Source organism: Hoplias malabaricus, chromosome 4 (genome assembly GCF_029633855.1).
Source record: "Hoplias malabaricus isolate fHopMal1 chromosome 4, fHopMal1.hap1, whole genome shotgun sequence".
Lineage (NCBI taxonomy): Eukaryota > Metazoa > Chordata > Actinopteri > Characiformes > Erythrinidae > Hoplias > Hoplias malabaricus.
Genome location: NC_089803.1, coordinates 56,090,927 through 56,105,826, shown reverse-complemented (window position 1 = coordinate 56,105,826; position 14,900 = coordinate 56,090,927). Strand labels below are relative to the sequence as shown.

The window sequence follows — 14,900 nt, the reverse complement described above, 5'->3', positions numbered from 1 at the left end:
CGAACGGAGGAGCCGAGGAGAATGCGAGGGAGCGAGCGAGCTTGCGTGCGATAGAGAGAGAGCGTGCGGCTCTCTTGGAGCGAAGGGCTCGTGGCAGAGCGCGAGCGGAGGAGCAGCTCCCGCACAGTCTCTGAGAGAGAGGCAGACGCACACACACACACACACACACGGCATCGCCACCGTACAGCGCAGTCTCACTCACACACACACACACACACACACACACACACACTCCCTCTCTCTCACTCACCTCTCTCCCTCTAACTCACCAAAGACCAGAGCAGCGCTTAAAAAAAAGAAAGAAAGAAAAAAAAGAGAAAAAAGAAAAAGGAAATGCAAAGGGACCCAATATTTGAAGGTCATTTTCTGAACAGAACTGACTGTCACATCCCTCAAGCAGTCAGCACACATTAAAAAGCATGAGAAAGTGAAGGGATAAGTATTGTTTTGAAGTAACTGTGATATATTTCGTCAAGAGACACGCGATGGTGTAATTATTTCCAGAGGAAGGAAGCTTGTCGGTGCAATAAATTTCTATTTCGGACACTTTTTCTCAGTCCCCCCCCCTCCCCTTCTTGCCTCCTCTTTTGCCCGGCTGGGCACACTGCTACTTCAGCTGCTACTTCTTCTCCCCCCCCAGCATCTCCTATTGGGCCCGTGTCTGTCTGTCTGTCTGTCTGTCTGCCGCTGTAATTGCCCGGTGACAAGTGGAAATGATGGAATAATTGTCAGGAGAGAGGGGTCCATTTTTTTCTTCTTTTTTTTTTTCTTTCCCCCCCCCTCCTAATGTGTGCACTGGTGACTTAAGTATGCATGAGCAGCGTGCGAGGGACGGGGGGCGAGCGAGGCGCTTGTTTATGATGCCAGACTGTATAAACACAGTTGGAGTGATGACACAGATAAGAGCACGCCGCTGCCCGTGACAGCAGCCGCCAGCACAGCGCAGCAGCCCCTTCCTCGCTCACATGCAGGTAACAGCGCTAAGCTCTCCATCCATCTCTTCATCTGCTCTCCATTCCCTCGCTCCCTCAACCCCTCGCTCTCGTCACTTTGGTGAGCTGAGGATCCATCCTTCTCTGGCTTGTTCCATTTGCTTTTGTCTCTGGGTTAATTACTGCTGATATGCAATCAGGGTGATGAATGGATGTGTGTGAGCACGTGTGTGAGTGTGTGTGTGTGTGTGTGTGTGAGTGTGTGTGCGCTGGAGAACAGGGTAGTTGAGCTGTGTGCACTTTTATTTGAAGTGTTCTCTGTGTTTAGGAATGTGCTGCTGCGGAGTTTACAATGTGCTAATAGGGCAATCCACGATCATTAAAATCAAGAGGTGAAACTAATGTTTATATTGTACTTCACTATCTGCTGGTGATGATATAAAAGAACAAGAGGAGGCCAGCCATTAAGCTTCTTTAATAAGCTAATAGTGGTAAAATATTAATGAGTTGCATATATCTGGTTTACTACGGAGAAGCTTTTTTTTTTTCAAGGAGTTATTTAGATTTTTCGCAGTCATCCAGAACTTTTATAGAGTCTTTCCCTCTTAGAGGAGGAGGGGTCAGTAAAATTATGAGCAGTGAAATACTAATTATCTCTATCAAAGGCGGGCGGATAATTTGTTTACTTAAATATTCATGAGGGCGAGTAAGGCATGGTATTGGGCTATTGTGGGCATATTATTAACATTTCATAGGGCTTGTGCTGGAATGCAGAAGGGCTCTTCTTCATAATTTAATACCCTAATGCATAATGAGCTATGTGATTAGTTCGTATGGAGAATTGGTCCAACTCCATTCTGAAGACAGATAATTCACATTGTTCTCAAGAGTCTGAATATAATAGGTTCTTTAGTGCAATGAAATTAAATGCTACACATTTTATATTCCAGCTTACAAATCCCCTCGGCAATATACTGTTTTGAGGCTTTTTTTTTTCTTCTTCTTCTCCTTTCAACACCCCCCCCCACCCCCCCCCCCCAGCTCCTCTTGTCTCACACCCTCTCTAAAAACAATGAATTTTAAAATTGTTTAACTAAAACACATGTTTACCTACATGTTTTATTTAGAATGCACCCGGGCCAATTAACACCGTTCATTAGCCGAGCGGGGTATTTGTTTTGAAAGTTTAACCAATCACTTTGTTATGCTAATTGTGATGTAATTTAATTTGAGTCCCGTAATGATGATGCCGCTATTATCCCCATAAATGATGCAGTTAAGCATCACGGGCTCATTTGCATGTGCTTGAAGGGGGAAGCAGGATGAGCTGGCTGCAGCAGCACTCTATCTGCTTTCATTTTTCCACCTCTGTTCCCTCCCGCCCTTCGGCTCCTCCCGGCCTGTCGTTTCCTATTGATGATCAGCACTTTTATCTGATATTTTAATGACAAAGAGCGGGCCGACTGATTACTCGCGCTGCACAAGTGAGAATGTAATAACTGAAATAGGAAACGATTAAAAAATGCAAATGGGACCTCGGTGCAGTTTATATATGTATCAAATCTTGGCAATTGATTTGTTCTTTTTTATTTAAAAATCTTTGCTAATCGTTGAGGATTTTTAAAAACAGGCCTCTTTTAGAATCTACATTTGCACTTCAGAGTGCTCTTTTGTTGGCAAGAGTTAATCTATTGAGCACATCAAGTGTGTTTTATGAAGACTGATTAGGTGGAAGTGCTGAAATGCAGTGTGCCTTCGCCTATCACAGTTCAAAAAAAAAAAAAACACAACAAAAAAAATCAATTTTAAAACTCTGGATGGAAGAGGAGTTCCTTTTGTAAATGCACCCTTGAGGAGCCTTCAGCCTCGTTGGCCTAGCTGGTGACTAAGCCGCTGCTAAAGACTGCCCATTATCTGTTTTGTAGGGGGTTAGACTTGGGTAATTTTCCTCTGGAAAGATTATTTTTCTCTTGACCAATCCCGCCTGTTACGACCCTAATTGGTTACATAAATCTTGTCTGGTATGAATGAGAAATGTTGCGGTGTTGTCAAGTATAATCTTCACCCTTATTTACCAATTCATTAAGATCTATCGATGCAGGACTGGGGAGAGGGAATGACAACATAAATCAGAGCTGGGGACATAATGACCCTAATCAGCCCCAAATAACTGGAAACGTCACTATGAGCTATGTCTCTATGGCTGCGCAGCTGCGTGGCAGTGCGGCTGGACCGCTTCCTCTCGCTGCTGCTGAGACAGCTGCCGATGTCTGCCCCTCACCTTTCCTGCCACAAGACTCGTAAGCACCTCTCAGCAATGGCATGAGAAAGTCAGTGCCCCTCCTTTAATATCTAACCCCCTACAAGTGCACAACTGCATTAAAAAAAAAAAACAGCCGGTTTCACAGAGCATAATTGAACCAGAACAATGGCACGCTAAAATGAAATATGCATTTGAGTCAGGTAAATAGTCAAGGAGGACGGATACATAGAGCTTGAGTGACTGAGTGAGTGTGAGAGTGAATGCAAGAGAGAGAGAGAGGAGAGAGAGAGAGGGAGAGGGAGAGAGCAAGCACTTGCCTCAGAACTGTTCTCCTGCCAAAGCTGATTGGAGCAGACAATGGGGCCTCCCCCTTTTATAGGTCAATTACTGATGATTAGGTGGGCTGAGTTAATTAAAGAAATTACCCAAAATGAAAACGGGTGGACTGCTTGATTAGATAGTGCCACTGTCTGCTCACCTACTTTCTGAGCCTTGTTCTCCTACAGGGAGGTGCTTTTACTGGGTACAGTTTTAATTATATGGAGAGAACTGAAGAATGGAACACAGTGGTGCTAGAGAAGACAAGAGACAATGCTCGATTCATATGCTCCAGTTCTTGCCCTGCATTGTCTGGATACGTCTTTACATTGGAATATTTTTGTTCCCATAAAACACGACTTTATTTTTGCTAGTTAATATAACTTGTTTGTCCTCTGATATAGTAGTAGTACAGGCTTCATAGAGTTAATGCGGTTAGTTCGTGGCGTCTCTCTTGAGCTCAGGCTCTTTCTCTCTCTCTCTCTCTCTCTCTCTCTCACCAGATCTCACACCCTCACACAAAGACTGACTCAACTCTGCTTCTCTCTTTCTCTTTCCATTCTTCCCTTTTATCTCCCTTTGCCTTTTCTTGTTCTCCTAATGTAAATAGAGCAGAATTAACACTCTGTGCCCGAATGACTCATAAGACATAAAGACTATTTATTGTCGACTGAAATGATGAATTGGAATTTGACTGCTTCCCATTTTCTTCCCCTCTCTAAATGTACTCTCTTGTAGCACTGATAACAACATTTGATTCTGTTACTTTGCATAACGCTAATCCGGAAAAACCATCTTATTATTCCTGGGCTCCTTTCATTCTGGAACTGGTGATTTTGTAAATATGATTTTTTTCTCCCCCCCATTCGCCCACTCTCTATTTCTAAAGCAATCTCATCCATTGTGAATCACTTTGAAATCCTTCTATCTGAGAGGAGAGCCGCACTATTACTCAGGTTTATATGGGAGTCGTTAACTCTCTGTATGGTGGCCCTTTAAAGCCAAAAAAGATCATCTGGTGTGCATTGTTAATCTTCAGAGGACTTTTGAATGTTAAAAGTGGCTGTATTTATTCTCCCGCGCCTTAAAGCCTGCTTTTATAGACATGCTGTTTATTAGTCACTGTAATTCTCCCGTCCTCCTGAGTACCTGCGTCCGTGCGGTAGAGCAGCCGATCAGACCCACGGAATCACGTAACGTTTCAGCTGGTGTGGCCAGGCGCTTCCAAATGGTGCAAATCTGGCATTTTGATTTATTAAGCAATCCCAACTATTAAATATTTGAGCACACTGGGTGCTGCACTTCTTTATTTTGTATGCATTGTAACTTATGGCAATGATGAATTAATTTCAGTGGAGCACAGAATTTGTGATTATTTTAAACAGTATCCATATCTTAACTGGATCAGGGTGGGAGTAGCTAGCAGAGTGTGAAATGTAATTTTTAGGTTTTTTTTTTTCCTCCACTGTTAGGATTCCTAGCACCTGAGCAATGCAGTGATAATGAACAGACTTCATGAATGACAGAGTCTGGTATTTTAAGGCTCTGTTCCACTGCCATTGTCTGTCCTTTATTTTGAGGGTTAAAGGGCATAGTGTTGAAAGTAATGTCACTGAAACACGAGACAAATATGACTGTGATTTAGGAAAAGTCATCTCGAGTGACTCTCTCTCTCTCTCTCTCTCTCTCTCTCTCTCTCATAAAAGCCTAGTCATGTTAGTTAACGAGTCAACGTTAGTGTCTTTGAAGCCTGATTACCGTATCGGTTTGTGTGTGTGTGTGTGATCACACGGGCTGAGAGTGTATTTGCGTGAACATCTGGGCTGTAAGTGGCTCTCTCTCCTCCCATACCTTCCTTCATCTGTTCATATAAATTTATATATATATATATATATATATATATATATATATATATCCCTCCCAAAATCACAGCCATAGCCCTGAATGCGATGTCAGGATTCTGTCTAGGATTTTTCACCTGATGGAAAAGACGGAATTGCACGTCGTACGAATTTGAGAGCAAACATTTACACAGCCAGAGAGGAATTGCAAGCATGGTACTGTAACAGCATTCAAAAAAAAAAAAAAAAAAAGACACAAAGAGATGGAGCAAATATCTTTTCATATAAGAGCTGTAGAGATTCTTTGTGGTCTTTAAATACGCAAACTGCACTCACTTACTTTGATTTTGAGGATACAGCAATATGGGAATTGTGAGGGAATGCCGTATGGAAATATCTGTTAATGACAGTGTATAAACATTTAGAATTGTTTGATGAAATTCCTCCCTTTCAGAGTGTAATAAATACATAATCAAACACCAGTTTGATGTCGATCAGCAAATACCTGCTGATACCAGCGTGATTCCAGTATCCCTGTAAATCCCTAATAGAACTGGAGGATAACCACCGCAGTGCCGATGGGTGTGATACGTTAACACAGACCTTTCGATTATCACCTGATTTCAAAATACAGGGGTGTTTTTTATAGATGGTGCCAGTTTACACGCAAACGTCATCGCTGTAAAGAAGTTACAGGCACAGCAGGACTAACATGAGCTGTAAATATTGTTCCAGTGGGGCTAACATTCTGCCCCAGTGGGTTTTTTTTTAGGAAAGGACAGTCTGATACCCTGACAGGCTGCTAGCCCTTAGGGCCAGTATGTGTACGTGTCTGCAGAGACAGAGGTGTATGTGATGAACACATCTCTCTCTCTCTCTCTCTCTCTCTCTCTCTCTCTCTCTCTCTCTCTCTCTCTCTCTCTCTCCCCTGTCACTGTCCATCTCTCTCAGCCCGTACAGTGAGTAGTGACACTCCTCCAGTCCGTGGCGCACACACGCACACACACACACACACACACACATGCACACATACACTCCGCCCCTGCTCCATGGCATGGAAACGAATGCAGGCGAGGGTGTGTTTCTAATTGACATTGTAATTGGCAGATTTGAATGCTGCTGTTAGATGGCTAATTAATTTATCTCACCGCTGTCATTAAGGTTAAAGCACCATCTGATCTCCCTGAATACACTTTGCATACATCTGCATGCCTATTATTTCCAGTTACACACCTACATACAACTTTTGGATAATGTGGATTTGGAGGTAAATATGGTGTTAATAATGTGTGCGTCTTTAATGATCTCATCAGTATTCAAAGGCATTAATAATCTGAAGGTTCAAATTTTGAAGAAAATGTGGCAGGCTTATTAGATTTTTTTTTTTTTAAGAAAAGAGAAAGGAAAGAAAAAAATGGTGAAGCTGTTCGTCTGTGTAAAATTCTTAATATTACATGGGAATTACATTTTTACAGAAATGATATTTGAATTTCCAAATTTTTTTAAACAGCAGCAGTGTGAATATGTTAATTACTGGTTTCAGGGGTTTGAGTTGATTTAGGGGACGGATGAAATTAATACAAAATTTCTTTGGTTTTTTTTATTTTATTTTTTTTTAATTTGTGCTTTTCTTATCTGCGTTAGATTCAAGTTATGCACTTCATTGCTGTTAAAAAACACTCCATTAGATTGTTCTTAAAATTCGAGTAAAGGCAATCAGGCACTCTTTCTCTGAATATTTAAAGCAAGGTGCATGTAAAATTTATGCCTAATTTGAATACTCATTAGTCGCCTGATCTCTACGGCAGCTTTGTGTTTCTTCAAGAGAGATTCATCAGCACCTCGTCGTCGTGTTCTCTCTCTCTCTCTCTCTCTTTTTTTTTTTTCTTGTTCTTTTTTTTCTCTCACTCACTTGTCCTTACGTACTTAAATCTCTCACTCTCTCTCTCTCTCTCTCTCTCTCTCTCTCTCTCTCTCACTCTTAATGCAGTGGTAATAGCAGGCATTGTTTGTGACTAAGCATGTCTTGTTAGTTGTTTGTTGACTGCAGTGTGGGCAGCTGTCACCCTGTGCAACTTAAGTCTTGTGGGTTTTTCTCTGCCTAGCCGCCTTCTGGACGGCAGGAAAATGCCATATTTATTTATTTATTTATTTATTTATTTAAATAATAAAAGTCCTGTGCCGTTAAAACGTCGTTAACTGATCTGAAAAGCAGCCACGGATTAGAAGACATCTTCTTTGTTGCGTGGAGCATTTGATTATCGGTGTTATTTTTCAACACTAAGCTGTCTCGCTACTGTATACTCTTATTCAAAGCGCCGCGCTAATTGCCCATGCAGAGCAGGTGACAAAATTGATGTGCTTAATCTAGGCAAAGGAGGACGGCGAAGCCCTGTCAGAGAAATAAATGAAAATATTGCTCAAAAATGAATCCGCTCTTAACATTACATGAGATTAGGGTTATTATACAGGGATGCAGTCTCCATTAATATAATTAATATTGTTTATATTTTAATAAGATGAAATATGAGACATCCAGTAATCATTTCCTGAGAGGAACAAAATGTGTAATGGGGAAGAGAAGGAAAAAAAAAAGGTGTTTTAATGAGTATGTGAATGACAGAGAGGCGATGAGGTTTGAGCTGCGGAGTGTGTGAATTAAAAAGGCTCTTGTGGGTATATTAGCTATGCAGAACACACCTTGAATTGCATTTGTTGGGTCAGGCCGATTCTTTTATTTATTGCGAGGATCTCCACAGATCTTGGCAGGACTCCTCATTGCTCCTTTGAAAGTACAGAGCATTTATGCAGGGAAAATGATAAAACATTTATTACTAGAGAGGAGGTAATATGCATAATTTATGCTGTTTTTAGCACAATCATTAGTGATATTCGTGATAGATTTTTCTTTTCTTCTGCCCCCCACTCTTTTTTTTCATATCTAATAGATGCTGGTGAAATTAATTTAATATCTTTCATTTATTTGTCTGTGTTTAAATAAAACCGAGGCTTAAGACCCACCCTGTACCATTTGATTTGGGCTCTCTGGCCACAGTAATTGCGCTCTGGGGATGGCAGCACTAAATGTTTTAAATGTCACCCAAAATAATTGAATATCGCAGGTTTGATTAAAAAAAGAGGGGAAACTAGTCAATATATGTCAAGAGGGGTTTTTTTTCTCCTCTTTAAGAAGCCTTGCAGGCAAATTTTATTTAGCTTCAGTTAAAGGAGAAGACCATTGTATCGTTCATCACAGGATGGTACCATGTGATTTGTTACACTCCCCCCTCCTCTCCTCATCTCCTAGACCCAATTTTAATTTTGCATGATTAGCTGTGCGTCATTAAGCAACTTCATTCAGTCGAGACGCAGCGTAAAACTCTGACACTGTCAAGACGGGGGATATTTTAAGAGACCGTGCACGAACAGGGATGGGGGGAAAAATGCACTTATTGTGATGTGTGTGCGTACACATCCACACACATTTACGTTCTTACAGAATGTGATTAAACTAGCATTACTTTCCAAACACCATCAAAAGTGGGAGCCTTAGAAAATGTTCTCTTATTTACAAGTACCTTTTTTGATTTATTTTTTTTGTGTGTGTGTGTGATATTCCGTTCAATTAAAACATTTAATTGAACACAAATTTCAATCTCCAAATACAAAAAAAAAAGGAGCACCCAGCACCCTCCTCCTCCCCCATGAGCTCAGAAAACGTGCATCTCTTTGTATTGCTTCATTTACACAATGAATGCATAATTTCTCCCGCATCTCCCTTCCCCTCCCCCTGTTAAATGCTTTAATTTGCAGAGAGGGACCAGGGCTTGATAATGCAAATTTTTTCTTTTTTTTTCTTTCTTTCTTTCTTTTTTTTTTTATAAAGGGGGGATTGTAACAAGAGCCTTAACTGGTGCCTCTTAATCACTTCTAGGTATTAAGTCATGATGCAGGAGTCGGCCAGTGAGACAATAAGCAACAGTTCAATGAGTCAAAATGGAATGAGCACCCTAAGCAGCCAATTAGATGCTGGCAGTAGAGATGGAAGATCAAGCGGTGACACGAGCAGCGAAGTAAGCACAGTCGAGCTGCTGCATCTGCAACAACAGCAGGTAAGTTGTGTTTCTCGCTCTCAGGGCTTAGATTCACACTGACACGCGGGCACGCAGGCTCTGAAAACACCTCCCATTGTGTATTTAGATAGGGACTGGACTTTATTGTGTTTTTTATTTTTATTATTTGTGCTATTTTTGTTTTGTTTATTGATGTGTTGTTTGTGCGCTGATATTTAGGGGATGCTTGTGAGTGGGTGCTTCTTGGTAGTTGTGGCAGCGCAGCTTTTGCTGAAAGGAGGACTAGTGTGGCTTTATTGAGGATATTTGCTGTTTTTGTTTGTATTTACGTGCCGCTGTGGACGGCAATGCTGGAGCCGAGGCCGTGTGTGATTGTGCATGTGAGGGACAAGGGTGCGCTCCAGTGTGTTTTGCCTCTCTGCTTGTCACCAGAGGGCGTCCTAACTCGACTTCCACTCGTCTCCCAGAAAGAGAAAGACCTCTCAAATGTGGCCCGTCTGCTGTAGTGTCCTGGACTAAACTAACTGTGCTGCTTCATGTAGGATAAACATTTTACATCCAGGTAGAGACGTTTATTATTCTGTAATGTACTGTATTTTGCTTTAAATTGCAATATTTTCTTAATATATATATATTTAAATTTTATTTGATGGGATAAGATGAGGGCTGTCCCTCACTTTTTAAAAAACAAAATTGAACAATCTCTGTATGATTACATCCATAAAGGCATCTCTTACGTTATTGATGACATCGTTTTTAGAGCGACTTTTCCGTAAAAATTCCCCATACCAAGGATTTTTGAAGTCTTGTGGTTTGCCACTTGAAGCAGGCCGTTCTGTTTCCTTAGTGACATTGTGTTACTGCCTGCTATTACCTTTTTGTTTTGATTCATAAAGTAAACACTTTTTTTTTTGCTGTGCTTTTTCACGTAGTTTTGCATTGAATTGCATGTATATTTTAGCCTCCAGAAGTTTGTTCCCCTCACTTCCCCTCACTGAATTTGTACCACTGTGTGAATGGATAAACAAGCATTAGGTATTTATAGTACTGCTCTGAGTGTGAGTGTGCATGCATGTTTGAGTATATGTGTGTGTGTGTGTGTGTGTGTGTGTGTGTGTGTGTGTTAGCGTAGCCACAGTGTTTTGGGTGACAGCAGATCAGTGAGTTCTTCTGCATCTCCATTCACTGACTGATGGCTTTGACAGCTCACCAAAAAGCACAGCGCTGGGGGTCACCCTAGACTGCAGGAGAGGTTTAGGGCACAGTGTGTGTGTGTGTGTGTGTGTGTGTGTGTGTGTGTGTTCCTGCATGAATGTATGTGATTTATTTTTAAATTCATTTTAACTTCAGTTTCCATATATTTTAAAATTATTTCTATATTGTATTATTTAGTAAGACAAAAATTTATAAATGTGTGTGTGTGTGTGTGTGTGTGTGGGCGGGCTGAGCTGGTGTAAGCAGCTCAAAGCCAGTGGTGAGGGAGCATTGTAGCAGAAAGTGTCCTGTGGGGCTGTGTGGGCCCCACCAGTACCCCCTCCCAATACACAGACACTCAGACACACACACATACACACACGGGCGCACGCACACACAAACACACAAGCGTGCGCACGCACACATGCGCACACACTCCAGCTGGTGATTACAACAGCACCCCGACACCATGGCCTCTCCCCCCATTCATCATCACAGTGCCTGTCTCTCTGTCTCTGTCTCTGTCTCTGTCTCTGCTTCCACACACGTCTGATTGAGGTCAGCCCCCTCCCTCTCATTACTGTCCTCTGTTTTAACCTGCACACACACACCTAATGTAGCTTGCAATTTTGAGTTTGGAGTTATGTGTGTGTGTGTGTGTGTGTGTGTGGAGGGGTAGGTAGTTGGAAACAAGTAATATATATGTTTTTAAAAACACACACATATATATAAATTATAGCAAAATAATTAGGGTTGGAAACCAAGCAACCAATAAACAAACATTTATAAAATATTAAAATTAGGAGTAAATCCAATGGCATTGCCATTACAAAGAAATAAAGCATTTATTTGTAGAACATTCTCCTGTGGCACAATAAATTATGTTTGTTGAATAATAATGATGATGATGATGATGATGATGATGATAACATGGCTACAGAAGATAAGGGAATGAATGCATAATAGTATTAAAATTAATGTAGAAATAAATTTACATTTCAAAATATATGTGGAAAATTGTAATAAAATATAAATACAAACTAGGACTAGATACATAATAATAAATAATATATATATATACATAATTTTTATTAATATTAATATAATAAATAAAATGCAGACCTGTTAATTTAACCAAGCTTCCCTTTTTCTCTGTTATCTTCTTCTTATTAACCTGACTTTTGTTGCTGCTGACTTTGTTGGTAAGCAGGTCTGTGAGATGCTGAGGGTGTGTTGTGAAGTATATAGTAATCAGAGCAGTGAGGAGAGGGCGGTGAGTTCCTGCAGCAGAGTGAGTAGAGACAGTAGAGAGAGTGAGAGTGTGTTCACGTGCTCAAACATACAGCGAGAGCGAGACAATTTTTTGCTGTGCATTGAAATGAGTGGTCCGGCTAACAGGCCTCCAGAGGTTTCTTAAAGAGAGACCAGATGCTGTAAACTTCACACACTTCCTGCGCCCGACTTCTTCTTTCTTCTCTTCACTTTCTCTCTCTCTCTCTCTCTCTCTCTCTCTCTCTCTCTCTCTCTCTCTCTCTCTCTCTCTCTTTCTTGCCCTCTTTCTCTCTCTGTCTGTTTCTCTCTCTCTCTCCACACACACACACACACACACACACACACACACACACACACACACACACACACACTCACCCGAGTACCAGAGACAGAGCCAAAGAATACCTACACATTTAATAACCTGCCCATTCTCTCTATTAGTGCCATCCATTCTTCTCACTGTGTGTGTGTGTGTGTTGTAGTTTTGCATATGGAACAGAAACCTTCAAGTGTTCATGATATATTTAAATAATAATAATAATAACAACAACAATATCAACAACAATAATAATGATAATAATAATAATAATAATAATAATAATAATAATAAGTATTATTATTATTATTATTATTATTTAACATAAATAATAAATAGTTTTAGGACTAGTAAAACAATAACAACTCAAGGTTATGTATCTCTCAATCATCACAAGCCCTTAGGTGTGTTTCTGCTCATTTCTTTGACAGTCACCTCCTTCTCTGCTTTGATTTAGAAATGGGCACACCTTTGATTGCAGGTAAAGCAAATCTGTGTGTATTAGACTGTTGTGTATGTGCTGCAGTTTGAAAGACATTTGCAATTTATTTAGGAGCTGCAATTTTCCTTACAGACTACACAGTCTTCAACTTTTAAATATGAAAAATAAACCTAATAGCCAGTCCCTCCCTGTAGACATGTTGGACCAATCAAAATGGGAATATGATGTGCGCATGACACCACAACCACACCAAAGTAGTCATCTGCTTTCAGCTATTTTTAGCACTTAAAATCCAGGAAAAATGTATGTACTGACCTAAGTGTAAATTAAAATGTAGTTTATTTATTTATTTTATTTGATGCTACTCTCTCTCCCTCTTTTGCCTCGTGAGGCCTTTTAGATATTTTGTGGAAGCTAAAAAATTATCACAAATTTCATCGTTAGTCAGAAATAAAATCACAATTAGATCATTTCCACAAAGAGTTCAGCCCCTATTACTGTCCTGTGTCTCTGTGTTCACTGTTGATGGAGTAAGTATTTTAGTATTTTGTCGTTATACGAACCAAACTTTCGAAACTGGAATTGATAAAGCTGCTTGAATCCCTGATGTAGGGCGATAATATAAAAAAAACCCAAAAGCATGCAATTGTTAATATTTATTGATTATACGTCTGTGTTGAATAGATGCTTTAATGTATGGTAATGATAATGTGTATACACGAAGGCTTTACATTGATCTGAAGATCCATAGAGTAATATACTGTAATGGAGCTGTTAGACGATTACTGTGGTCTACAGGCTATGCATTTTATTGCACAGACTGATGGCTTGGGAAGAATTATGCTGCAGCTCAGTCTGTGAGTTTCCTTCTTGGAGAGGTATCAGAACTGTGCTCTGGGGAGTCACAGACCTCCTGGACTCGTTCATGACTTTCAGGAGCAGTGACCAAACTCCCTTCTTCATCACAGAAAACCCGTGTTTTTTTTTAACTCTCTATAGTCTCAGTCATATTAGAAAGGAGTGTTGGAAACCAGTCGCTGGGCGGTGTCGCAGAATGATGCTGTTTGCTGAAGTTGTGTTGGCCTTTATGAATGCCATCCAGATGCAGAGGACATTTTTTTCTTCTTTTTTTTTCTTTTTTTTTCTTCATGCCCACAGCGATCGTTACAGCAAGTCGCCTGTAAGTCACTGGCCCAATGTAAAAGTGACAGCAATTAACCCGACATTTTAGCTTGAGGAGAATTTAAGATGAGATATCTGACAGCCGATGTCAGCCATTTTTTTTACTGTTCTCTGGCTTTAAGAGCAAATGAAATTGGAGGTAGCATCACGGTTAAGGAAGCCACTTGGGAGGAGGTGTTGGGGGCTTACAGGTTTTGGGAGAGGGGGGGTGGGGGGTGCGACTGAAAATAAAGGCGCTAACTACGTCTGGTAGCATTTCATTTCGGTGCATGAAGTTTAAACATTTTTTTTTTATTATTACAATATCTTCGCTTTAATTATCGTCTTTGTATCTCCACTCAAATACCTCCTTTCCTTTGCATGTTTTGCACCATGGGACACAAACCATTACGATGTTAATTGATATTCAGAAAGACTCCCTTCATCATCACCTAACAAACACCCACCCAGACTTGACTGGGGCCTCTGGGGCTCCATTGACTGTCATTCAGGAGGAGTGTAAAGGTGGAGGCGCCCCACAAACGCTTGCTTCTGCTTCTGTCTCCATCTCCCTCCTCATTCTCCACGCCGTCCACAGGGAGCAGAGAGTGCAACATCTCAAGGCAGGGTGATGACGGCTTCCGCCGCTCATCAGCCCGGTAAAAGCCCCTCTGATGCAAATAGCGCTTTGCCCTTGAGCATAATTTAAAGCCGTAATCACCCCTGGAGTCTCGGCCGTGCCGATAGCCTGAGCGGGGTGACTCTCTCATTTACACTCCAACACAGAAGCTCATTAGCTTTATCACACCGGCCCGAGACGCCGCCACTCCAGTGTGTAAATAACACACACACACACACACACACACACACACAAATGGTAGGCGATATGGCAAATTTGTAACATCATAATTGTGGTGTTTAATTCTTTCTGTGGCTTGCAAACGTTTATTTTTTTTATTATTTATTTTTTAGCAAATATTGACTGTTTAATGCTCTTCCTTGACTACTGGGATTAAAAATGTAAGTTGTACACTTCTGTAGCCTAAGAACAACTCACTCAGTTTGCATTGTACTCTAATTACTGAAAG

The 14,900-nt window shown here is 40.8% G+C and overlaps 1 protein-coding gene across 4 annotated transcripts in view; it reads left to right on the top strand.

Annotated features, from left to right (window-relative positions):
- foxp2 (forkhead box P2) overlaps positions 1-14,900 on the top strand; it is a 110,710-nt gene that overhangs the window by 35,686 nt on the left and 60,124 nt on the right. For 3 of the 4 annotated variants that reach the window (XM_066667351.1, XM_066667349.1, XM_066667350.1), the window contains one exon: positions 9,289-9,466. The exons of the other annotated variant lie outside the window; for it this stretch is intronic. In XM_066667351.1, coding sequence (XP_066523448.1) covers positions 9,299-9,466 — 168 coding nt within the window. In that variant the 5' untranslated portion in view covers positions 9,289-9,298. The remainder of the gene's footprint in view (positions 1-9,288; positions 9,467-14,900) is intronic. 4 annotated transcript variants of the gene reach the window in all.